General features: G+C 44.6%; 1 protein-coding gene across 2 annotated transcripts in view; it reads left to right on the top strand.

Moving 5' to 3' along the window:
* ADAMTS9 (ADAM metallopeptidase with thrombospondin type 1 motif 9) overlaps nt 1–26,338 on the top strand; it is a 163,189-nt gene extending 136,851 nt beyond the window's left edge. For both annotated transcript variants that reach the window (XM_061396475.1, XM_061396476.1), the window contains 10 exons: nt 982–1,155; nt 3,764–3,958; nt 5,534–5,666; nt 5,873–5,967; nt 6,082–6,176; nt 6,271–6,404; nt 8,183–8,274; nt 13,264–13,368; nt 22,841–22,935; nt 24,828–26,338. In XM_061396475.1, coding sequence (XP_061252459.1) covers nt 982–1,155; nt 3,764–3,958; nt 5,534–5,666; nt 5,873–5,967; nt 6,082–6,176; nt 6,271–6,404; nt 8,183–8,274; nt 13,264–13,368; nt 22,841–22,930 — 1,113 coding nt within the window. In that variant the 3' untranslated portion in view covers nt 22,931–22,935; nt 24,828–26,338. The remainder of the gene's footprint in view (nt 1–981; nt 1,156–3,763; nt 3,959–5,533; nt 5,667–5,872; nt 5,968–6,081; nt 6,177–6,270; nt 6,405–8,182; nt 8,275–13,263; nt 13,369–22,840; nt 22,936–24,827) is intronic.
* The last annotated feature ends 467 nt before the right edge of the window (nt 26,339–26,805 follow it).

Raw genomic sequence — 26,805 nt, forward strand, 5'->3', positions numbered from 1 at the left:
CCTGACAGTCACTTATTGAATGCTGATCATTATGGCAGAAACAGTATTGTTGTTAACAAGTTCAAGCTCATGCTGCTTGCCACATGACGTATCAGTAAATCGAGGGATGAGGTATTGGGGCAAGGAATAGCAATTTTCTGACTTTATTCAGAAAGCCAGTGGACCAAGAAGATGGTGGACTAGTGTCCCAAAGAACCATCTTAACCAGAGCTAGACTTACTGGTTGTTGCAGACTTCTTGATACCAGAATTCTTTGTTCTCAGAGCTGTCCAAGTAGGCCTGGTCACAAGGTTCCCATAAACCTCCAATAGGACCATTGTTATTTTCTTTTTGGCAACTTTTTATCCTTGTATGAATGAATACTTTAAAGGTCAGAGCTTTGAGAATGGGCTGTAACATAAATTACAGGCAACATTCTTTTATAAAAGGTGCAGAGGCAGATGGCTAAGTACAGGCTGCTGCTGCTGCTGCTGCTAAGTCGCTTCAGTCGTGTCTGACTCTGTGCAACCCCGTAGATGGCAGCCCACCAGGCTCCCCCGTCCCTGGGATTCTCCAGGCAAGAACACTGGAGTGGGCTGCCATTTCCTTCTTCAATGCATGAAAGTGAAAAGTGAAAGTGAAGTCGCTCAGTCGTGTCCGACCCTTAGCGACCCCATGGACTGCAGCCTACCAGGCTCCTCCATCCATGGGATTTTCCAGGCAAGAGTACTGGAGTGGGGTGCCATTGCCTTCTCCTAAGTACAGGCAACAGGGCACAAGAGTTAGAGCCAAAGGATTAGACCCCATATGGAGTCACGTGTGTTCTTTTCAGTTACATTGTTAAGTTACGAGGGTAAAATAATGAGTTCTCTGATAATACACTCAGCTATCTCCCAATCTTAAAGAGTATATAGAAAGGAAAATAAATTATCACAATAACAAGACCTGAGAAATCATCTGTTATTCTTCCACATCACCACCTGTTTTGTCTGTCTATAACAGTGCACCAAGACTTGTGGTGAAGGCTCCAGGTACCGGAAGGTGGCATGTGTGGATGAGGACAGAGGTGGTGAGGTTCACGGCGTGCACTGTGGCATGAGCTCACGGCCTGTGGACCGCGAGAGCTGTAGTCTGCAGCCCTGCGAGTATGTCTGGATCACAGGAGAATGGTCAGAGGTATGGTCTTGGGGGTTCTGGAACCGCCTTCAGGCAGCGATGGCCTAGGGGTGGCAGACTGATGAGGGCAAGAATGGGGGAGACGCACATCCACCTGCTGGTTCTTTCCCTGAGAACTGGAAGCCCTCAGACAAGTCCCTCAGCCTTCCTGGGCTGGAGTCCTACATATGCAAACGGAGAGGTGCATGAGACGGTGTCCAAGCTCCCCTCAACTCTAAAATCATGTGAGTCACCCTGATGTCCTGTTATTATCATTAGGAAGGAATTCTTAGAGGATGGCTCTAGGTGCCTGAAGAAGGTTAAGTATAAGAAAATATCTTAGGGGACTTTCCTGGCAGTCCCGTGGTTAAGACTCTGTACAATGCAACAGGTATGAGTTTGATCCCTTGTCGGGGAACTAAGATCCCCCATGCTGCAGGGCACAGCCAAAAAAAAAAGAAAATATCTTAGCATGAGGGAGGCAATAAGAAATGGTGGGGACTGTGACAAACTAGCACATGGTGTATAAAAGGAACAGGTTCTCTTCCCCTCCAGTGAAGGCCATGCAGAAATGTGGGTCCTGTGTTAGCAGAGGTGATCTTTCAGAGTCAATCGTAGGATGTTCCCCACCTTATTCCTCTCTCCAACCCCCAGAGATGAGAGCCTCTTACACCTCAGAACTCTGGTGTGCAAAGGATAAAGGAAGCCAGAGGCACTCAACATTTTCAGGATGCTCTTAACAGCTACTGAAGGGTGTGTGTTCTTTTCAGAGCTGTGGAGGCCTCTGGATAGAACTTGACCGTTTGTGGAGCTCCCTTCCATTGCTATAAAAGACTACCTCCCAGCTCATTCCCCACATAAATGGGGATTCCTATTGCTCCTGTTTGGTAGGGGAAAAGGGTCTTAGCACCTGCCATCTCAGACGTTCAGCCTTTAATGCAGACTGAGGTCAAGGCGTGCATTTTAGGTACTCTAAAATACCCACAGCTTGGACGGACGCCATTTGTAAGCCATCTGCCCACTCATGACATACCTCAGACGAGCCCTGCACTCTGCTGGCCTGGTATCAGCTGCATCTTTGGGCATTTGAACAGCAGCAGCCAAAGAAGGAAGAAGTGGATAACAGAGTGTTTCCAAGTCTCAAGCCAGCTGGAAGGGAAGGCACGAGGATGTTCTTCGTGCCTGTGGCTGGGCTGGCTCCCTCCTCTGTCTGAAACCCTGTCAAGGGGAGCCTTCCCCCTGGAAATGCTACAGGAGCAGCCAGCCATGTGGCTTAATGTGATAACTCAGGAGACAGCAGGAAAAAGAGACACTGGTTTTAATAGCAAGTGAGAACTGATGGAAGCTATGGTTGTTGTCGTTGTTTAGTAGCTAAGTTGTGTCCGACTCTTTGCAACCCCATGGACTGTAGCCTGCAAGGCTCCTCTGTCCATCGATCGGATTTTCCAGGCAGAGGATACTGGAATGGGTTGCCATTCTCTACTCCATAGGATTTTCCCTGACCAGGGATCAAACCTGCATGTCCTGCATTGGCAGGCAGATTCTTTACGACTGAGCCAAGAAGCTATGATCCCTCACCCCGAGAAAAGCAAAACACACCGCATGCTGCATACAATTTCCAGGGTTCATCTGGTCCCTTCTTTGACCTTGGGAATCCTGAAACCCTAATTTTGTGTAACTTTTTTACAGCGAGTGGCCAATTATTTGATGACTTTTCCTAAAAGTATCATCAAAACTAAATTTGTTGGTTGATTTCCGTTCTCTTTTTAAAATAGTATATTATATAAATTATGTAGCTGAGGAAGTTGAACACAATCTAGAAATCTTACCAATAACCAATTAGATGTCCCATCACCAAAGGGAGCTGGGACACCTGTGAAAAACTTCTTTTTTCTCCTTTTCTGGATTGTCTGGGTATTTTTAAGTGCCATATAATTATGGCAAAAGGCGTAAATGAGTGCATGATTTAGAGAGAGAGTGAAAGAGAAGCAGAAAGGTAATGTTTAAGTCAAGATACTGGATTGGCCAAAAAAGTTTGTTTGGACTACAAACCTGAACGAACTTTTTGGCCAACCCAATACATAGCCAGGGAGACAGGAGACAGGAGGGGTTGAGCAGAGGGCAGATGGGCCAGCAGACCATCGAGTAGGGAAGGATATTGTCCCACAGTCCTCTTTCGGCAAAGAGCCTGGATTTTACACAGACGGCATCTCCAGCTCTCTCTGCATCTCACCGGGTCACTTCTCTGACACAGTCATGGTAGGTTCAGAAAAGTGTGATTTTTCCACCCTTGTAGAGCTGTGGATGCTGTAAGTGGACCCAGAGACAGCCGGAGTGCCTCCCCCACCTGCTTCTCACCTTGAAAATCCAGAGCAGGGGCTTGAGGTGCCCCCAATGGGGGACTGTTTGGGGGCACATATGCAGTAGCAGCATGGATCCTGGAAGGCTCCTGTAGGGCTTGCACATCCCCTGAGTGCTGTGGGCTGCTGCTTGTAGTACGTAAGAAGCTAATAAAGAGAGCTCTCCGCGCCGTTGTCCCAGGGTCAGCGTTCGATGTGGAGGTCAGGGGCCTATTGTGGCTGCCCCCAGGCCCTGCTCCAACCTCTGCTCTCTACCCGCCTCTTCCCAGTGCTCAGTGACCTGTGGAAAGGGCTACAAACAAAGGCTGGTCTCCTGTAGCGAGATTTACACCGGGAAGGAGAATTACGAGTACAGCTACCAAACCACCATCAACTGCCCAGGCATGCAGCCGCCCAGTGTCCAGCCCTGCTTCCTGCGAGAGTGCCCTGTGTCAGCCACCTGGAGAGTGGGCAACTGGGGGAGTGTAAGTAGCCAACTGGGTGGTCATGGTGGCAAGCTGCTGGATCTCAGATCCTGACTCAAACATACCTTACCTGAGCTGTCCTAAGTGACTGCCTCCCAGGAGAGCCCTGGGAGAGAAACAGGACTTAGCATCGTGAAATGGGCTGATAAGGAAAGAAAGCTTCTCTGATTGTTGGGTCTGGTGCTTAAAGCAGGGGCCGAGGGGTGGGGATGGCTAGCCCTGAAGCCATACAGCCTCCATCTGATTCTTGGTTCTGCCACTTCCCAGTTGAACAGCCTTGGTGGTGGTGGTTCAGTCACTCAGTTTTGTCTGACTCTTTACAACCCCGTGGACTGCAGCATGCCAGGCTTCCCTGACCTTCACCATCTCTCAGAGCTTGCTCAAATTCAGTCCACTGAGTCAGTGGTGCAATCCAACTATCTCATCCTCTGTCGTCCCCATCTCCTCCTGCCTTTGATCTTTCCCAGCATCGGGGTCTTTTTCAATGAGTCGGTGCTTTGCATCAGGTGGCCAAAGTATTGGAGCTTCAGCTTCAGCATCAGTCCTTCCAGTGAATATTCAGGACTGATTTCTTTAGGATTGACTTGTTTGATCTTTGGACAAGGTGCCAAAAGTTCATGTCTGTTTACTCCCCTGCAGAATGGGTTATGAAGATGAAATGAATATTCATGCATAAAAACCACTTGGGTTATAATGACACCTTTTTAAGTTCCACATGTTTGACCACAATTTAAAATTAAAAAGCCCCCAGAATTCTTGTCTTTCCCCTAATAAGGGTTATAGAAGTGTTCACTGTTGTACCTTCTGTTGCTAAGAAGCCTGTTTGTCCCTCTGGATCAGGAATTCTTGGTTGAGTTAGGATTACAACAGGTAAGAATATTTGAAATTGAAACTGCCATAGAAAATTGCCCCAGCCTCCTGGCTACTGACTCTGAGACTTTCACTGATGTGAAGTGATGATCAGGCAGAAGTTTGGGACCAGTTGAAAGTCGTTAAGGTTTCAATCTTGGATCCACCATGACCTTAAACAAATTTCCTCACATTTGAGCCCCAATTTTCCCTCTGTAAAAATAGAATAAAATCCCATGGATGGAGGAGCCTGATAGGCTGCAGTCCATTGGGTCACCAAGAGTTGGATGCTTAACTGAGCGACTTCACTTTCACTTTTTACTTCCATGCATTGGAGAGGGAAATGGCAACCCATTCCAGTGTTCTTGCCTGGAGAATCCCAGGGATGGCGGAACCTGGTGGGCTGCCGTCTATGGGGTCGCACAGAGTCGGACACGACTGAAGCGACTTAGCAGCAGCAGCAGTACTATCTCATAGGGTGATTGCAAGGCTTAGATGAGAAAATTATTAATTTCTCATATGCTTGAATACCTATGTAGGTACATAAGTACATATGTACAGGCATGTATGTATAGAACTCAGCACAAAGACTGGCCCATAGGAAGTGCTGTCCAAGTATTGGGTATTTGTTTTCAGCAGCAAACCTCTAAGCTCTGAGCTCCATGCTTCGGGAAGCCCAGTCCCCCAGGTTCCACAGACCCATCACTGACCCTGCTCTGCTTACAGTGCTCCGTGTCTTGTGGCGTGGGAGTGATGCAGAGGTCTGTGCAGTGTCTCACCAATGATGACCAGCCCAGCCACTTATGCCCTGCTGACCTGAAGCCGGAAGAAAGAAAAACCTGCCACAATATCTATAACTGTAAGTCAGCAAACCAAAGCCACCTTTCTGGATCTTGAAGAGCAGGTCTTGTTGTTGATGCGCTTGCCTGCCCTTTTCTGGAATAGAGAATTTATTTTTGAGACATTGGCCCCCACACTGACCAATGTGCACATGAATGATGTAACCAGTCCCGTTGGCAGCCACTGCAGACTCACAGCTCATGCTCATGGATCTGTGTATTCTAGGCGAGTTGCCCCAGAACTGCAAGGAAGTGAAAAGGCTGAAGGGTGCCGGTGAAGATGGGGAATACTTCCTGATCGTCACAGGAAAGCTCCTGAAGGTACTCGTCCGAGCTCAGTCATTATCCCTGCACTGCTTTCAGAGCCGGCAGCCCTGGCTGTCACGGTCCCATTTCCGAGCCTCCCTGGCAGGTTTTGTCTGGTCTGTCTTTCAGGTCTTCTGTGCAGGGATGCACTCTGACCACCCCAAGGAGTACATGACACTGGTCCACGGCGACTCTGAGAATTTCTCTGAGGTTTACGGGCACAGGTAGGAGAGCTCCAAGCTCAGAAGAGCCCGGACCACCTGGAGATCCCTAGAAACGCCTCCCCATCCTCACCAGAATGTTCTCTCTGTCTTATAGGTTGCACAACCCAACCGAATGCCCCTACAATGGGAGCCGACGTGATGACTGTCAGTGTCGGAAGGACTACACAGCAGCTGGGTTCTCCAGCTTCCAGAAGGTCAGAATAGATCTGACCACCATGCAGATCATCAGTAAGTCCCATAGCACATTCTGGGGCATGTGTCCGTGGGTCTTTCCATTCAGGCCCTGACACATCCTGCTCAGGGGTTGGGCTGAGGCCCAGAGGGTACGAAAATGAACTTACGATCCAGGGATGACAACCCTGGTCTAAGCTGCCTGAAGGTGGGGTTTGCTCCACCTTTGATCACTGTGGTCCCCCCAGTGCCTGGAAAGGGCTGAGCAGTGGGCAGTGCTCCATCAGATTAGTGACAAATGAACAGAGGAGACAGAGGCACATTAAAGGGGTGCCATCATAGTGGGGAAGTCAGGGCAGCGTCTCCCAAAACATGACATCGTAGTTGAGACCTTAAGGCCAAGTGGGAGTGAGCCAAGTATTGAGTTAGGCAGAGCAAGCGTGGGAGCAGAAATTCTGAAGGACGAAGTTTTAAGGGAGCAGATGCAGACTCTGAAGCTATGAAATTTATGTAGCAGCATTCACCCCACCCCGGGTTCCCACCAGCAGTGTATACACACGGGCACATGCGCACACACACACACACACACACACGAGCATAAAACTAATTTGCTCTGATGGCCGATTTACAGAAGAAAAATGGAGGACAGAATTACCTATTTTTTAAACTAGCCTGCCTGTGGGCTGATTTCATACTCTGGCCGACACTGCATTTTTGTTAGGGACATTAATCATAGGAGTGGTTAAAGACAGCTCAAATATCCCAACCTGTTCCCTCGAATGGAGGGAAAACAGAAATAATGAATAATTAAGTTTTTTTCATTAACATTGTTCCTGTAATCTTGCCTTGCTTTCCTTTGGAGGTAGATTACACTTGATTTGTACCAAGATATTTTTAATTGCCTTCAGCTAGACTGATGAGGGCTAAGGGCAGAGTCTGCAGTTTCCCACTTAAATACTGCCCCAGCTGAGACCCAGAGCTTCCTGGTGCTGAAGCTGGAAAAGGCAGGATGGGGGACTCAGATTTCCCTCCCACAAAACTGCAGAAAAGATTGAGGCCTTCTCTTGCTATTCCCAAAAGACAAAGCAGAAAGGTTTAAAAAGCTGCCTCCGGTCTCCAGTCCCCACCAGATTTTGCAGGATTCTCAGTCTGTCTCCTCCCAAGCTGCCTTCCCCATTCTCCCAGCTGTTCTCAGGACCTACACGAGGGTTAAAAACATGAGCATTGTTTTTATTGGCTTTTTTAAAAACTACAAGTTAGCCCCAAACTTGAGAAACTGCCATTAATATTTTCAAGATGTGGGTTCTAATTGCTCCACATTTTGGCAACTAGACTGCCTGGGCCACAGGAGGACAGCTGAGCCTCGGGGAGGAACTGCTAAGTAGCTGGAAATGCTTGGTTGGCTGATTTCCCCAGTCCTGCAGCCTCCAAGGCGGCCGCCGTCTACAGGAGGTTCACAATCATCCAATTACACTGCATTTAAGCGAGGTGATTCACACAGTTATTTGTATAGGAATCGAGTCCAGAGTCATCTGAAACCCCTTTTTTTGGCTTCCATACTGCGAGGAGACAGACAGTGCTGGTAAAACCCAGGGAAGGAAGCTCTCGGAACCACAAATACAGTGACTGGGGGAGTGGGGAGCAGAGCAAGTGTACATCTGGATCCATTTGCTCACTAATCATATTTTGGATTGTTTTTTTTAATTTCCCATACCCTCTTGTGACTTCTCTAACTCTTCTTCTTCCCTTCTGTCTCCTTGTTAATATCCTGTCCAAACTCTTTCTCCTGCTCTCACCTTTCCCCTCCCTTCAACCCTTTCTCCAAAACCCCACAGCCACTGACTTACAATTTGCCAGGACCAATGAAGGACATCCCGTCCCCTTTGCCACTGCTGGGGACTGCTACAGTGCCGCCAAGTGCCCACAGGTACGTGCCAGGGACACCAACCCACCGCCCCCAGGGACCCACACCCCTCCCTGGCCACCCCGCCCCCACCCCGGGCTGCATCTGTTTCTGCAGATGTAATCATAATGGCAGCTCTAGCTGCAAGGCAGTTTGGCCACCTGTATCCAGGCCTCACAGATGCTCCAGCCTCTCAGCTCCTAGGGGTGCTTCCTAAGGAAGTGGTCACGGCCACGAGCCAGACTTCTGCATTCAGCAGAATGCATCAGTGATCATGGTAAAAACTTAGAAACAAATCAGATATCAGATGGCAAGCTTTGGTTAAACAAATGATGATGTTGGTAAATGTTTAATGATTGGCTCTCCAAGGGATGGAGGCAGGGGGAAGCAGTGGTTTGTAGCATTTGCCCCTTTCTGGGGTGTCCGTTTTCTCCCTGACTGGTTTCAGGTCGTCAGTGTCCTATCACAAATAGGAGAGTTAGTGAGAGATGCACACGGTTGTTTCTCAAAAGGCAGTACAAGCAGATGCCAACACTCTGCTGTCAGATGTTAAAAATTCTGAATATTGCATGACACAGAAAACCTGTCAGTCCAGTTTCCACTGCATAAGTGTGCAGTGTCTGGACCAAGAAGTGCAAAGCTGTCTCCTGGATTCTGTCTCCAGCAGAGCTGCTCAGTGGCCGTCTTACCCATTCGACAGTCGTGCAGGGTTTTGCCTCCTTAGAGGTGTGGCTTGTTCATTTGACTTGCCTTTTGTAACAGGCTGTTATAATCATCCTTGGCTCACTTTGCCAAGTAGGCATCAGTCTTTGCCAGAGGCTTCTGCAAGGAGAGGACAGGACACACGTAATGAATTAGGTGATTCTGGACAGAAGATCCTGGCCCCAGTTTTTTCCGCTGGTTTACATGAGGTCTTTATAAAGCTGTTGTCAAACTCCATGTTGGAAATCTTTGTGTTGCTGTGAGCCTTCACAGGTTCTAGGAATTGGGATTGGGAGATGCTCAGAGTGCCAGCCACTGCCTCCCCAGGATGCATTTACACACAACCAGAGACCATCCAAAGACAAACACATCTGAATTTTCTTTTAACGACGTGTTTTCTCAGCCCCAAGCTTTAGAAAGTATTGCTAAACATTTTAGAGCAGTGAAAAGGAAGCTCTCAGGGGAGAAAGAAAATAAACAAAGGACAGAATGTTAAAAGGGGCCTTTTCTCCATTACCCAGGAATTGAAAAACTTTTGAAGTGCGGTTTCTTTAGAGCACTTGATGACTTCAAACACCCCATTCGTTTGGGTTGCATTTAACAGCTTATAGATTGGCTGTCCCTGCCCTTTTCAAATGCCTCAGGATTTTCTTGTTTCGATATGTGCATCTTTGGTGAAACTTAAGTAAATGAGAGGTAATTTGCATTTGATTATTTTAATAACTCAGAGACAAAGGAACTGATTGATTTGCTAAATCCTGACACTAATGCAGTTACTAAGTGAGAAAAGTGAAGCCAGTATGAGGCTAACTTGTATTCTTTCCAGTCCATTCTTTAAATCGTGTCAGATACTTTTAGAATTAAATTCCTTAGAAGTTTATTGAGCACCAACTATGCTGATGAAAGGCGGGAATTTTTCAAATCACTTTTCCGGGGAAATGCCTGTAGAAGGCAGGACTGTGCAAACTACTCGGGAGTCCTGCTTGTCCTCTGATCTGTGACTGCAGAGGTATCAAAGCAGAGCGATGCTGTGTTTGACAGTCTGCTTCTTTTTCCTCCTCATCCACTGCTGTTGCTTTAAGGATCTATGTATCATTAAGGGTGGGTTCCCCAAGAGCCCTCGCAGCCAGAGTGCATGTTGTTATCCTGATCACAGTGCGTGTGGCATTATTCTTACTGCTGGTGTTATGAGTGTCTGCTGAGTGTTCACTACACTTGAGCCACTGTGCTCAGCATTTCTAAATCAGGGTAGCATGTAATCATCCACAGCGTTCTGTGAGAATGTGCCCTTTTTCCAGATGAGGCAGCTGAGAGGTGTGGAGAGGTCAGGTGATTTATCCAAACCCACGCTGGTGCTCGGTAGAGGCCAGATTTGATGCCAGTGCATCTGAGTCCAGACCCATGAAAGCAGACGTGTCTGGCTGGTCCTGTTTTCAGACAAGACTTGTACAGCATACACCCTTGTCCAGCAGAGAACAAAAGCCTCCCTTTGTCAAAGCTACATCTTTTGCTGACCTTTCTGGAATATCTAGTGTATGCATGCCTTAATCACCTTTACTCTTAAATCAGCAACAGGAGATAGTAGCTAAAACTCTCATGCCCTTTAGAACCCTGAAGATAAGGCCTATGGGGACAGAGAACTGGAGCTGGAAAGGACAGTAGATCTACGCTCCACTGATGACAGGCAACTTTCAGAGTGCTAATTATCAACTAGGATGCTGGCTAAAAATGCAAATCCCTGACCCTGAATAGGCCAGAGAGAGAATAAGAACAAAAACTTGTTTATCACCTGCTCTGAAAGGGCAGATCTAGCCAGCATGTAATCCGCTCAGCTACGTGCTCAGACACTGAACCTGGGGATCAGCCTGACACATCCTGGGGCTAGGAACTTGCTCCTTCTAAGGACTTTGACGTCAAAGCATATCACGTCTGTCTTCTGAGATGTAGGCTTGTCAGGCAGTCTTCATGGGAAACAGGATAAGGAAGGAAAGAAGAGGGTATCCTTGGCAATAGTGAGGGCTGGGCATTGTGATCTGTGTGGATGCCCTCTGCAGGGGAGGGAGGTTAGGAAAGTAAGAATTGGCCAGGTGGGCGAATGCAGCATCCAGAAGCCAATGTCTAAGGAGGCTCGGCAAGGAGGGTTTTGAGCATCTGGTGTGACCACAATCACAGATACCTGGGTATTGAAGTCACTCAACACGACAGCCACTAACATCTGCATAGTACTGTCATAAAACCAGTTCAAAAAATATTTTAAAACATCACCTGCTCTCTGCCAGGTAATGGGCTAGGTGTGTCATATCTTCTGCATTCTGTCTTATTACCCATTTACAGATGGCCTCAGGAAGGGTAACCCGTTTGCCTGAGATCGCACTAAAGGCAGAAGAGTCAGGATTCTAAGATAAATTCCTCCCCCTGACCACAGCACGACTGATGTTTTGGGCTGGATAATTCTCTGTTGTTGGGGACTAGGCTGTGCCTTGTAGGATATGTAGTAATAACTCTGGTCTCTCTGCATCAGCTGCTGGTGGCTCACACACCCACCAGCTGTGACATGGCAACCAAAAATGTCTCCTGAGGTTGCCAGATTTCCCATGGGGACAAAAATGTCCTCTGATGGAATCCACTGATTTAGACTGCACTAAATCCTCCCTTCACCTCTGTGAATAGGAACGCTCTTTGTTCCCAGTGTACAGACGTAGGATTTAAGGCCCCTAAAGAGTTCATAAACTGTTTAGCATTTATGGAGCCAACATGGAGAGGAAACCTCCAAGTTACACCTGATCCTGGAAGTCTTCATGGAAGAGCTAGGAAGTAATATTGATATTTATTAAGACTATATCAGGGTTTTCCGAAGGCTCAGCTGGTAAAGAATCTGCCTGCAATATGGGAGGCCTGACTTCGTTTCCTGGGTCAGGAAGATCCCCTGGAGAAGGGAATGGCAACCCACTCCAGCATTCTTGCCTGGAAAATTCCATGGACAGAGGAGCCTGGCGGGCTGCAGTCCATGGGGCTGCAAAGAGTCGGACACGACTAAGCGACTAAGCACAGCAAGACTATATCAAGTGCCTCGTCATATGTTACAAACCATAACTGATATAAATAGGCAAAGCAATGCCAAGTCCCACCCCTCAATAAGCTTACTGCTATAATGGAGAGAGAAAACTAGCACTTACAAAACAATAAGAAAATGCAGGACTAATACCAATATTTTTGAACATCTGTTAGGGACCAGCCATACAGCCCTCAGCTAATTTCATTTAGTCATCACTATACGACTCTGAGGAAGGCACTCTTACTATTACCTTCCATTTTACAGATGGACAAACTGAGGTTCCTACAGGGTAAATCATCTGTGCACATGCAAAAGCCGGCTTTACACGTAGGTCTGGTTAGGTGTGAGCCTCCACCTCACTACTCTGATGTATTTAAGACCATTTTGACAAAAAACTGTGTCCTAAGACTCAGAGAGGAAGCTTTCACCCACTGTCTGCAGTTCTTGCAGAAAGCATACTTTTTACTCCCAAACTGCTCATGAATCTATTTAAGATGCCTTTGTGGAGTCATTTTTGCAAGAGAGAAATACACAGAGACAGATGGAGAAGGCAGGAAAGGCTCTCTGCTGCCCTGTCTCCTTGGAAATAAAAATGGAAACACCGAGGCCACGCTTGGAAAGGAATCCGACAGCGCAGCTGGGAGGTGTGGGTTCCCTGGGCCTGGAAGCTTGGCTGGTCCCTACCTTGGTCCAGCGCAGGCCGCGCGCGCCCTCTGCAGGCTAATCCTGAGAACGCGCCACTCCTTTGAAGTCTCGCCCCGCTGTGCTTAGGACTCGGCGTGCTCAGCGCGGTGGGGAGCTGAAGCCCAGGAAGCTTTGGCAGCGAGATCTTGTTAAAAAAATTACACTGTGGCATTTTGTTCCTGTAGGAATCTGATAATTGTGAGCAACATCAGGGTTGCTGTGTTAGGGACGCAGAATAGCGGTGGTTGAGAGTGAGGACTTTGAAGTTAGGAAAATGTGAGTTGGGCTTTTAGTGTCTCCTGGAGAAGTTAATCACCTTCGCCAGGCCTCCCTGTCCCCATCTGTGAAGAAAATCCCCTTCAGATTGCTCTTGCAAGGATGGATGAGATGATGCATGTAAAGTGCCTCGTTCAGAACCGCCCCCCACCACCACCACTACAAAGAACCCTCAGTCATTAGTTAGCTATCATAATGAATTAATATCTTTCTCCAGGTTACCTTTTTATTGTGTGGGACCTTTGCTCAGGATGTCACGTGGACTAAAAATCTTGTTCACTGGCCATTTATTCCAGGGTCGTTTTAGCATCAACCTTTACGGAACCGGTTTGTCTCTAACTGAATCTGCCAGATGGATCTCCCAAGGGAATTATGCCGTCTCTGACATCAAGAAGTCCCCGGTAAGGGTCCCCATGGCTTGGAGGATGAGTTCTGTTTTCTCCTCCTCTTTCCCTCCCTCTGAGGCTATGATGCTAAAGGAACTTCCTCAAACCATTTTACGAAGTGTCAGGAAGAAAATTGAGGACATAAATGGAAGGTTGACGCGTGGACAGGTGAGTGGAGCAGAGTCTTGCTTACCCTTCTGATGAATTCTTCCCAGAGATGTGAACCGGAGTACCATGGGAGCAATTAGAAGGATGCCTAACCAGGAAGCCAAAAGCACTCAGCAGCCTCTAAGGGCGTGTGTGGCTCAGATATCTTGCAATTAATTAACCAACATGCAATTAACCTATGCGAGCTTAGGGACAGTGATGTCTGTTTCAGAAGAAATGAAATAATACAAAAAGGGCTGGAAAAAGGAGTCATTCATCAGGAGGGTTTCTGGAGAATGAGAGAAAAACTCACAGGCTCTACAAGTCAGTTCTTGCTCTAAAATCTAGCTGTTCACAGTGGGATCACCCCAGAGCACCCGAATTACCTGGGAGCTTGTTGACAATGAAGATTCTGGGGCCCCAGAGCTTCTGAGCAAGACCGACAGCTGAGCAAGCTCTCAGAGGGACACTCTGATTCCGCTGTGGTCTGCGTATGTTGCTTAGCCTGGGGGTATGTTAGAGTCACTTGGGAAAGTTTAAGATGCATGTACCTGGACCCCATCCAGATTCACTCAGGGAATCTGTGACAGGGGCAGAATTTGAAATTCCCCAGGGGTGTCTAATGTCTAAGGTGGGGCAGGAAGCGCTGCCCTTTCCAGCCAAGAAGTTCCGAGGACGAGGGGCAGGAGCTGACCCACAGGCAAATGGGAAACTTACAATGTATGGCCTGTGGCCACAGTCCTGCCACAGCTGTGACCTCTGTCTCAGGGTCTCCTCAGAAAAGTAAGAAATTGAGAGAGAAGAAGAGGACTAGAAAGTGGGGTATTACTCCAAGGTGAGGTTGCCAACAAAATGCAGGATGCCCAGTTAAATTTGAATTTCAAATACGGAAGATTTCTTAATTTTTTTTTTTTTTTTTACTATAAGCATGTCTAAAACATTGTATGGGACATACTCTTTCTTTTAAAAGAATGTGTTTATCTGAAATTCACATCTGATTAAGCATCCGGTGTTTTTATTTGCTGCTGCTAAGTCGCTTCAGTCGTGTCCGACTCTGTGAGACCCCATAGACCCCATAGCCCACCGTCCCTAGGATTCTCCAGGCAAGAACACTGGAGTGGGTTGCCATTTCCTAAACCTTATCAAAATCCGAATATAAAGAAACAGCTCAATCAGCCTGCTTCCACCCAGGAAGAGAATAAACATCAATTATAATGTTCCAGAACTATTTCAGAGGTTTTTTTAGCTTCAAGGGTTAAATTTGTGTCTTTGAGGAAAAAAAAAAAAAGCAAGTTTTCTCTTTGAAAGTCAATTAACTCCTTCAATTCTGATTTATCTAAATGGCTATATTGATTGCTTATAATTTAATCATTAATTTTTTTGCTTGTACTGAAAGAAATAAAGAGAACTGAGAGCACACTTGCTGTGCTTTACAGTGGGCCCAGAAATTATGTTCTTATGTTCTACTATATATTATGTTGCAGTGACCAAGAGAGACAAAAAAAAATGCATTGCCTCAAACGTGGTCATACTTAAGCCATGATTATGTAGAAAACCATATATGTAAACAGTGTTGAAACCTTAGTTTCAATTTTGTTAGTGTCACTGCAGTGTTCATCCAGAACCTAAAAGTAATTGCAGCCTGGGGCGCCACCTCGTGGCGACAGTGATCACTGCCCTGCCGAGATGGGCTGATTGTTCCCCTAGCCTTCCGGGGAGGTTCTGCCTGTGCTGAAGGGAATTGGTTTCACAATTGCCTGTCAGAAATTTTTTTTTTAATCTTGGTGTTCCATGACAGCTCAGAGAGGCAGCTCAAAATTAGTCTCAAGGGTCTGTCGAGCACTCCTTATTAATCCCCATGAGCCAGAACTAAGCAATCTGTAGCTCCTAGCAGCCCCCAGAAACAAGGTTTTGTGTGCCTGACCTGCTGTGTGGTCCACAGAGCAGCATCCTCTAGGGATGCTCCATGAAAATAGGCTTCCGCAGCCTAAGACACTTGAGGGAAAATTGTATATTTTATTTCCTTCTGTAAGAGTCACAGTAACTAACCATGCATATATTGGAGGTTGGAATAAAGTGTACAGGAAGGAAACCTGTGTGGTTCTATTGAACCCAGCATTTCCCTAAATCAGTGGTTCTCAAACTTGGGCCAGGACTTGCTAAAACACAGCCAGCCTGGGGAGGGGCCTGAAATGTACATTCCCAACAATTTCCCAGGTGATGCTGATGCCCTGGTCTGGGACCACGTTTTGAAAACCACTGACCTAAGTTAAACCAGTCACAGAGCCTTCTCTTCAAAATCAGACCTTAATTTCCCCAAATTACCATTGTTCCACACAACACACTTTGAAAAGCTGTGTCACATCCTGCTCCCACCTTGCCTTACCACTGTCTTGCTTCTGAGGGGCTGAAGCTGGTCTGCTCTATTTTGCACAGATCCTGGCCAGTCCTGATCGACTCCAAACAGCCTTGCTTTGATTCAGTCCTCTCATCTTCACGCTTCACTTTCTTTCACTTTTCTGCCGGGAGCACCAGAAGGAAAAACACAATGGAATCCTCCATTTTCTAAACCTGCTTGGTGATAAACTGTTTTTTCCCCAAGAAAAACTAAAGGAAAGCTCCAGTCATTCAGGGTAAAACTGAATTACCAGAACCACTTGTAGGATGGGTACACGGTCTCACCAACAGGAACAGACCTGGTAAAAATAAGTCTGTGTCAGGTTCATTACTGGCTGCCCGTATATGTGTAGTGGGAAGAATTCTTTTTTTTTTTTTTTACTGATAAGGATTTTTGTTATTGAAATAACCTTTGTTACTGAAAGCGCCTCTGTTTACTGGACAGTTTACATGCATTCAGTCCCATTCCTCCAGGTTACTCATTGAATTCTTGGGAGAGCACTGAAATCAAAGCCCACAGAAGCCGCAGAGTATAGTGGCTAAGCCTCCAGGCCCTTAAGTCAGATCACCTGACATGCTTTTACCAGCTCTGCCATCGTGGCAAGTTATTTAACTTCTCAGGGGCCTCAGTTTCTTCATCTATAAAATGGGTATCATGGTGGTCTTACCCAGTTGGGTTCTTGTGGAGCAAAAATGAAATAGGGAGATAAAGCTGTTTGCATGTCACTGGACAGGCAGCAGGGGCACAGTAAGTGTTGGCTGTTAATTTTATCACATTTTCATAGGCCTGAGGCTTGCCATAAGGTTGCAGAATTGGTCACGGTGGTGAAAGATGAAAGCTTGCTTGTGATGGGAGGATGGGATTGCAGCCTGAGCAGAGGTTGAGCCTGGACCTGGCTGGTACCCACCACACCATGTGGATTTTGTCCACACAGGCCCTTCCTCACCCAGGACTGAGGCATATGGGGCACCTCCTGGGTCCAGGCATGGGCTTCTAGACGAATGCTTTGACTGTACCAAGTTTCTGCTCTGTGGGTGAGGGGCAGCCAGACAGAAAGCGGGGAAACTTGGCCCACCTGTAAGATTGGAGAGAAAAGGTTGGCATTCTAAGCTCCTTCGCCAGTGACATTCTGTGCTTCCCCAACTCATGAGCGCACTCAGGATGTGAGAAGATCCTCAGCCCCCATCCGGGAGAGTCCCCCCTGCCAGCACTCCCCCTACCCCAAAAGATGCCCATTCTCAGAGCTACTATCTCGCCTTCCGTCCTGGAGGAGGTTCTAGAATGGTCCTCAGAGCCAGGCACAGTGAAGGCAGGTTCCTGTAAGCAGGGTGGGAGGGGTGTCCTTGGGTCTCTGTGCTGCTTTGTGTTCCTAGGGGATGGGACAGGGTCTGAGAGGAGCTGGGAGCCTGTGTTTCTGAAGGCTGGGTGCCTGGCCCTGAGGCCTAACCATCACTGTTTTTCTGAGGGAAGGACTCTAAATCCAAGAATTACTTTGAAATTAAAAATTAAAGTTGTATTACTGTATGGGAGATGGACTCAGTTCCTTTTTTTTTTTTTTAATCTTTCAGTTCATTTACAATCAATGGAGTTTAAGTAGCATGAGAGAAATGTATGTGTTTGTAGCAAGCAAAGAATCAGTTCTTTTTTATCTACTATAAGCTGCGTCCTAACCCACAATTCATTTGTGAAAATTCAATTATCCACCAAGTATAAAAATCATACATTTACTACAGACAAGTGGAGTGAAACTACCTTTTATATATGTGTACATTTTATTCTGTATGATCCCATAGAAGTTAGATATTTATACATTGTGTGTGTGTACATTTGTGTATGTGTGATTAGGACTTTATTTGGGAAAAAAACAAACACTGTTGTTTTTTTTTTAACGGGCAGTTTCACTCCCAGCAGTTCCAAAGAAATGTAAATAAGCACACTTTAATCAAAGATGTGCTGGCTTTCCTAAATTACGTGAATCAACCTCCCTTGGTCATATTGACTGAAGAAAGCAGAGAAAAGAGTGAAAAGTATGAACTATAAACTGTTCTTAGTGGAACACAGAGTCGCTCATTTTAATTATATGTAATAGCTCAAACTCTGCTAACAAAATATTTGTTGAAAAGAGAATTTTAAAGGACCTGCTTTAATGGAGAAATAAAAATGATTTACAGTTAATGTTTCATTGTATGAGAGTGGGTACTTCAAAAGTGCTGGAAAACATACCTTTTTCTCTGAAATAGTTACTGTTTCCATGACAGTCATGTTTATGCTATTTATTTTCTCAGTACATATATTTTTTATTCTGTACTAGAAATAAGTGTTAGTTCAACCTTTACCTAAATGACATTAATAGAGTCCTAGTTAATGAAGTAACATGAACATTGCAGAGCGAGTATCAGCGATTTTATAATTACCCAGACTATTCCTTATCTCCATGAGAACAGGCCGTGATGGAAATTCACACATTAAAAAGCACTATTATGACAATGATCACTAATAATTGAGCACGTACATTAGGCCAAGTGCTATTCTGGGCATTTTTATGCTTTCTTTCATTTGCAGCAAACCTATGAGGGGAGACGTATTATCCCCATTTTACAGATACACCAGAAAACTGAGGTTTAAAAAGGTTATTTAAAGATATGATGCAAGTCTGAGGCAATCTGATCTTTGCTGTGGGGGAAGGAAGAGTTTGGGTGAAAAAAAAAGCTTTAATGAGACAGAAGGCATTTCTACTATGTCAGCATCCTTAAGGCCACCAGACCTATATACTTCCGCCTAGGGGAAAAGTTCCTGGCTAGAGAGCCAGTTGATCTGGCATCAGATCTAGTTGATGATGTCAGACTAGCTCCAGAACTAACATGGGCCCCTAAAACCAAGATCCACTGGGGTGATAGAACTCAGTCTTCCAACTTATTCTTGTGCATGCATGCTCAGTCACTCAGTCACGTTTGACTCTTTGTGACTCCTTGGACTGTAGCCCGCCAGGCTCCTCTGGCCTTGGGATTTTTCAGGAAAGAATACTGGAGTGCGTTGCCACTTCCTCCTCTGGAGGATCTTCCTGACTAAGGGATCCAGCCCGCATCCCCTGCGTTACAGGCCCATTCTTTACCACTGAGCCATCAGGGAAGCCCTCCAAGTTAATCTCACTCATAATCAAAAGCATGCAAATTTTTAAAAGAGTGAAACTTATGTATTTTTTTTTTGTTCGAAATTTCTTCAAAACTTTTTCAGCTATTTTTCTTTTTTTAATGAGATTATCCATTGTTTTCAAAAGACTTCCATATTGGGCCATATGAATCAAATATGGCCCAAAGAGATTCTGAAATGTGCACACATGTAAGATTCACACCAGCATTAGTCCCAGTGGAGAAAAACGTCTTAGATGCCAAACCTTGTGCAGGAGTCAGGGGTGGAGGGTGGCTCACATGACATGGTAATTTACAAACTGGGATATGATGCCGCAGTTACATAAGGGGTTTTTCATAGCATGGGGAAGGATTAAGGGGGCTGAGTCACAGGGCCATTTGAACTGTAGCTCACAGAGAAGAGCATACTTGTTCAGCCTTCCTGGATTCATTCAACAAATGTGTGTTTAGACCCCTGCTAGGTTCTGGGGACCCTAGTATTCTAACAAGGCACTGGCCTTGCCATCATGGGGCTTACATTCCAGCGGGGGAAGACAGACATAAAGAGAGAACTACCCCATTTTATAGGGTGCTGTGCAGCTGCTAACTTGGTCAGAACGATTTCTCAGAGGAAGTGGCTTCTGGGCTGAGTTCTGAAGAATTTACCAGACAAAAGCTGGTAAATGCACACAGAGTCCAGTTCACACAGAGAGGGAAAGGGCAGAGAGTTCCAGCTAGAGGAGCCTCACGTGCAAAGGCCCTGTGTTAAGAGGCATGTTAGAGGAGCAACCCAAAGAAATGCAGAGGACAAGAACAGAGCAAGACGAATCCAAACAGGTAGGACTATACAAGGCTAGAAACCAGGGTTCAGCAAACCTTTTCTGTAAAGGACCAGATAGTAAATATTTTAGATTTTGCCATCCAGGAGGTGAAAATCATGGATATTACATATATATTTATATGACAAGAATGAAAACAAATTTACACAAAAAATTTAATGATTAAATTCAAAGCAGAATAATAATTGAGTGTAAATTTTTGTTATCCAGAATCTACCAAGGAAATGAATGAAATATTGAGAAAGGATAACATTTTATTTAATCAGTGTTCTCTGTTACCAAAATTGCTTCGAAGTGTTTATTTGTTAATGCTGATCTGAAATGAGATGTTCTGCACTTCATCTTTATGAATGTCTATTTTCAGAGATAGGTATTGCCAAACACTAGTCTCGTCTACAACCACATCACTTTAATTGAGCATTTTCATGCCTTGGCAGCTATTGGCAGAATTCCATTAGATTTTACACTTGGTATTTGCCTTTCTGCACATCATTACATTACAGATGAATCACTTGTACTTGAAGGTGAGATGGAAGCTCTCCTCAGTTACCTCATTAGATGGATTTTGAAATATGAAAATTTCCTTTGCACTTACATCCATGTCCAAAAAGTGCTGCTGAAACTGTAGTTCACACTCACAAAGTATATCCACTATAAATGTATGTGGAATAGCAATAAAGCTTCTCATTTTTAACATTTGACAGATTGGGAAGTGTACAAAGCACCTTAACATGATTTATGATTCAAACAATGTTAGTTGTTATTGAAATGACTTTACCACAGTATAACTTTAGCCTGTAAGTGCAGTTTTTGCCTTGTAATTTTAGCTTCAGTTCATTAAGAAACATTATCAAGTCAGCAGCAAAAGATAATGTCCAAAACCATTAAGTGTTCAATGACAGTGACTGAGAACAGTTCTTCTCATTCAGAAAATTATTTATCCTGTCCCTGAGCTCAAAATTCATGATAAAACTTTACCACTCCTAAGTCATCCAACTGCTGGATGTTAGGATAAGTCAGAGTATTCAACTTCTCGTCCTGATAACCAAATTCCCAAAACTGATGAAGATTAAGTCTATGATAGAAAAAGAAGTTCATTATTAACACCATGGGTTCGATGACACTGGATAGGGTCTTGTATTTTCCACAGTGAATAATCACAGGCTTTAAACATCTTACATTTTCGCAAGCTTTGTAAATCGGTCCAAATAAAGCTTTTCCTTCTCCACACATGGATCTTACCATTATTAGTTGTCAACACATCTTAGCAGATTCCTCTTCAGTTTTTCTGACTAGTGTTTTCTCTATCTCTTTGACATACTGTCGCCCATACTTCTTCCACACAGAGCGTTCATAGAGACTAATTATTTGGTTCCTTCACAACTCAGCATGGTTTCCTCAAACAACTGAAAGAGTATCAGTAAAATCTATCTTCTCATCAAAAACCGCAGGAAACCATTCCAATTTGCTTCGTTTTTAAATTGTTTATTGATGTGGCTCCCAAATGTCATTAAATTTTGGAGCAACTGGTCTTGCCAAAAGGATAACAGTGTTCAACAAATTGATTTTCTCTGGACATATGTCTTCTGCTGTTCCAGTTAAACAAGGTTTCATGAACTCACCATCTAGTAGACTGTTTTCTTTATGTCGCTAACAAACGCGCCACTTGGACGCTTACATCTTTTCATCTTTTATCCTTACTCACTTTGATTTCTTACTTTTGTGAAGAATTACAGTATGATGAGATAGTCTAAGTTTTCTGAATTCCTGAGCACTGCTTGCCTGGGAGTTGGGAATACCATGCACATGCTAAGTGTGATGATATTGGTGCATAGTGTCTTCTTTTAGCACAACTTCCGTGTCGTTGTGTGCTTCCCCGTTGGCTCGGTGGCAAAGAATCCACCTGCAATGCAGGAGACGCAGGGGGCACAGGTTTGATCCCTGGGGCTGGGAAGATCCCCTAGAGGAGGAAGTGGCAACCCACTCCAGTGTTCTTGCTGGGAAAATCCTGTGGACAGAGGAGCCCGGTGGGCTACAGTCCATGGGGTTGCAAAGAGTTGGACATGACTGAGCACGCATGTACACAGTGTCATTGCATGATGAATGCAGTGCTTTGCCATGTAAATGTGACAATAGAATAATCCATCCTACTGTACCTTAAAAGTACAATAAAGTCTACTTTTTGTGTCTTTTCTTATTTTGACATACACTGGTTATTTAAAAAAAAAAAAAAGAAAATGTTATAATACTGCAATAGGCATGGCACTCAAAACAGGTTACAGTGTATCACTGTGACTTGTGTATGGAGTAGCCGTGTGAGGCTGTGAGATCAACCACTCACCCTGCTGTTGTAACAAGAAAGCAGCCAGGACATGAGGAAAGTGAATGGATATGGCTGTATTCTGATAAAACTTTATTGACGGGCCCTGAAATTTGAATTTTATGTGTTTTCTACCTATCAAGAAATAGTATTCTCGGTTTGCTGCTTCCCAACCATTTAAAAATATAAACGCTCTTCTTGACACTGGTAGCTATGTCAATAATCAGGTTAAAAGCAAAGCAATTCTTTTGAGTGGTTTCCTTTGGTTCTTGATGAGTAGATAGATTTCTACTGAGACTCTTCAGCTGTGTGTTTGAGGAGAGACCATGCTGTGTGTGAAGGGACTAAAGATTAGTCTCCATGAATGGTCTGTGTGGAAGAAGTGCAGGTAAGGATATTTCAAAGAGGATGGGAAAGCACCAGGGCCAAAAGACTGAAGTGCACTCTGTGAAGATACAGGCCGTACGAACACGGGACACGCAGGCCATCGCTTCTCAGCCCCTGCTTTAGACCATGGAGAGGATGTTGGTCCCCACTTCTGCTGAGAAGTCCTACCTGCTGTACATACCGGAATGAGTCCTACCAAAGCCAGTTCAAGCCCCGGAACCATAATAGCCAAGCAGGTGGACTAAGATGATGCATCTTTTTTTTGCAGGATGGTACCCGGGTTGTCGGGAAGTGCGGTGGTTACTGTGGAAAATGTGCTCCGTCCTCTGGCACTGGCCTGGAGATTCGAGTTTTATAGTTAAGGTAAGTATCTCTGTCCCTCTCTCTCACACTCTCTCTCTTGCCCTCTGGCTCTCATTCTTTCTGCAGTCTAATGACTAGCAAATGTAGGTGGGTCACTTGCCCCCAGACAGGGGAAGCTGACCCAGTGCTTTTCAGCCTTGTGTCTCCTGCCCATCTGTCCTCGCACGCCTGTGGCCACCTGCTCTCCACCTTGAATGTGCGGTCCCCAGACATCCTGCACCAGGTTCCTCTGCAGTGCTTATTAAAAACGCTGCTCCCTGGGCTCCATCTCTAGAGGTCCTGCAACGTTGAGTGAAGGTGGATCTAGGAATCTGTATTTTTAATGCAGGAAATTCTAATGCAGAAGATTCACAGATCAGCCTTTGAGAAATACTGCCAAGGGTATTACGAGAGTAATATTAATGACAGTCGTTGACCACTGACCGTGTGTCAGGCACCATGCTGGGTAGGCATTATTTCTGTGCATCCTCACAGGGAAGCCACAGTCTGGGGCTGTTACCCCCATTCTACAGACGGAAGCTGAGATCCACAACAGTTAAGCGGCTGGCTTAAGTTCACCATGGATTTCCTTGGCAGAACCCAGGAGGGTTCTACCCACAGCCAGTGCTCTCAGTTAATGTATTCTTCTGCACACTTGTAACTCACGATGTGATCCAAGGACTAGCCTGATCTGTATCACATGGGAGCTTATTAGAAATGCAGGATCTCTGGCCTCATTCCAAATCTTCAAAGTCAAAATCTGCATTTTAACAAATGCGCAGGAGTTTCCCTGTTAAAAGTTTGACAGTCCTTGTCGTGACTACGTTATGCTGGCAAGCGCTCCCTCCGCTGGGCAGAAAAGTGAACTGATCACTCTCTTTTCTCATCTCATTGCCTTTCATGTATAAGAGATGAGCTCAGCCAACTCAGGCGACCCTCCTACATCTTCCCTCAAGCTTCCAGCAGCCCATTATCCTTTTTAGGCTCTTCAAGATCCTGGCAAAGGAGTATGTAGCTGACACTTGTGTATCAGTTTCAGTGTTTAATCATCTATATTAAAAATGATGAACTTAAGGTAGAAATACTTCCACTGCAAGAAGCAACAGGGAAAAAAAAAGGAAAATGAAAACAAACTTACTGTCTTAAGTAACTGAGATGTCTAAGCAGTGGTCTGTCTCCAGGCGTGGTTGGATCCTGAGGCTCAGAGTCATGGGGACTCTTTCTTTCTCCATCCACCAGCAATGCTTGCCTCTTGAGTGACTTCATTCTCGGGCAGATCATCTCCTCCACACCATGGTCCCTGGCAGTTCTAGGTTTACATCATCTTTACATCTCATGGCCCTTAGTAAATGCTTACCTCTGATATCTGTTTTGCACAAGAACTCTAGCTCTGATTTGTCACATGGCCATTTCTGAACCAGTCACAATATCCAGGAGACTGGGATCATGTACCCACCTAGAGTCAGGTGACTGACAGCTTCATTTGGAAGAGGGATGGTTGCCAAAGGACCAGAAAGAGTTTGTTATCAGAAAAGAGGAGATGGAATAAAGGAAGGTGCAGTCAGGAGATCTCCATTTGATTTGTATTATGTATATTTTATATCTAATAAAGTGTATTTTATACATATCTTATGAGTAGTAACATTTGAATGAGCATATACACATAATATTTGCATGTCTGTACCAAAGGACTAGAAGGAAATACACCAGTATGTGAAGAACATTATCTCAGGCTGGGGGAATCACAGGCTGGTGGCTTTTTATTTTATTCTTATATATCCTTGAAATTTCCAGTTTCTTGTAGCAAGCATTAATTTAAGTTCTATATGTAAAAATTTCTGGCTTACCTGTTCTTGACTTATGTCATTTGAGACAGAAGATTTACATTTCCTGGTTGGTTCCTTTGCTTTCAGGTGCTCAGAAGAGGAAGCCATTATGGGATGGATGAAGGATAGTGATGAAATACCTCCACCTTAAAATTTGTGTGTGTGTGTGTGTGTATGTGTGTGTGTGTGTGAGCATTTGTGTGCCTTGTGTACATATGCATATATATATACTTATATACACATACATATGTATATATGTGTGTGTGTATATAAATGTGGAATAACCTAATGATGTAAAGTTTAATATTTATGTTTGAAATTATTTATTGTGATGTAATATTTTTGTACGTAAAATGATTCTATTATGACTGCCTTTCACATTATTTCGTCCCCTGCAGTCAGACCACTGCATTTTACGTACTCTACATTATATGTAGTGCTATGACAAAAGTGATCCTTTATTATCACGGTACACTATTGTTTACTTTCTATCTGTAAATGTTTTATGTTACTTTTTTTTAATTGTAATTTTTTATAAGAAACAACTTAGCTACCATCAAGGTGCTACGAGAGTTGTATGAGGATATGGTCGGCATTTCTAGGAATGTGTCATTAGCCAATTGGTAATTTAGTGATGTCACAGGTTGTACCAGCTATTAATTATGTTAAGTATCTATTCAGTTTCTTGTGATCTCTGGGAAAAAAAAATTGCTGCCTTGGTGCTAATATTGTGTGTATTTAAGTGATAATCAGGCTCAGAACTGTAAACACTTTTAATAGAAGGGAGAAGCCGAAGGACAACTTTCAATGGACAGAGTCACTTGAATAAAATAAGACCAATTGTTTACCCTTGTTTTTAAACATGGCTTCTTGGGAAGAGAATGGGACTTTGTTCTTGTTGTTATTCTTATCAGTACTTTGCTTCAGTTAATGGTGCCTTCGTCCCTCTGGTTAAAGAGAGGGTCCTTCAAGCAGCTTCATTACAGAGTGACATTGAGCCAATGAGAGCCGCTCAGCGTTTTGCCAAGATACTCTGAAATGGTGTCTATGTCAACAATTGCGACAGAGGATGCATGGGGGGGCGGTGAACTTCAGCCCCCCAGCACACCTGGAGAAATCCAGAACCGGAATCCTAGTCATCAGGATTGCCTTTTGCATGAAAACTTTGGCTGGTGACTTAGCCCCTTTGAGCCATGAACTTTAAACCCTGTCAGTGTCCGTGGCTGCTGCAGTAATTGGCATTCAGGAATAAAATGAACTATGGAGTACAAGATGCCTGAGTCTTTCTTATCTTTGGATCCATTCATCTGTGGAAGTCCTGTTTGTTACTTCTTTCCAAAATGGAACTGCCAAAGCCATGGTCTTTCTGCCCTTCCAGCCTGATGGAAGAAGAGTCGTCACCCGTCAGACACTCGATTTGAGAAACCTTCCCACTTCAAGAGCCAAAGAGATTAGGAGAAACCTGTCAGTATTCTCCAAACCCACACAAACTTCAGAGTGCTCCAGGAAGTTATATTCAATGTATGAATAAGTATTATTCTCCTTTATTAATACATTGTGAAAATATACTGCGAATAAATACCATGACCACATCCAAACATTTGTGTTTCACGTGATTTCTGGACACTTGATTCAAGATGGGATGAACATGCCTCTAGTTTTGTTTTGTTTTATTTTTTCTAGTTTTTAAGATTACCATATTGAGAAGAAATGCAGGCTTTCTTAATCGCATTGATTGCATTTGCCATTCTGGAGACAGATAAAGAATGGGGACTGTCTCAAGGTTTGTCTTTTCACCACTTAAATCAGTTAGTGGAAGTGGTTATTCTGAAAATCAGACAAAGAAACCTCTTGTCTGTGCAATGGGGAAACAAGTAACCAAACAGAACAGAAAATTTAAGTGAGATTTGGGGGCTTAATTGTTAATTTTCATGTAACAATATTTCTATTCTAGAGACTGATTCCTGGAAAATGAGAGCTTTCCAAAGAGATCTAAAGAACAGCTAATAGTAAGTGAACATCCCTGTATGCGGGAGCCTTTACTAGATTGTTTTAGTTTGTTCTC

Source organism: Bos javanicus, chromosome 22 (assembly GCF_032452875.1).
Source record: "Bos javanicus breed banteng chromosome 22, ARS-OSU_banteng_1.0, whole genome shotgun sequence".
Classification (NCBI taxonomy): Eukaryota; Metazoa; Chordata; class Mammalia; order Artiodactyla; family Bovidae; genus Bos; species Bos javanicus.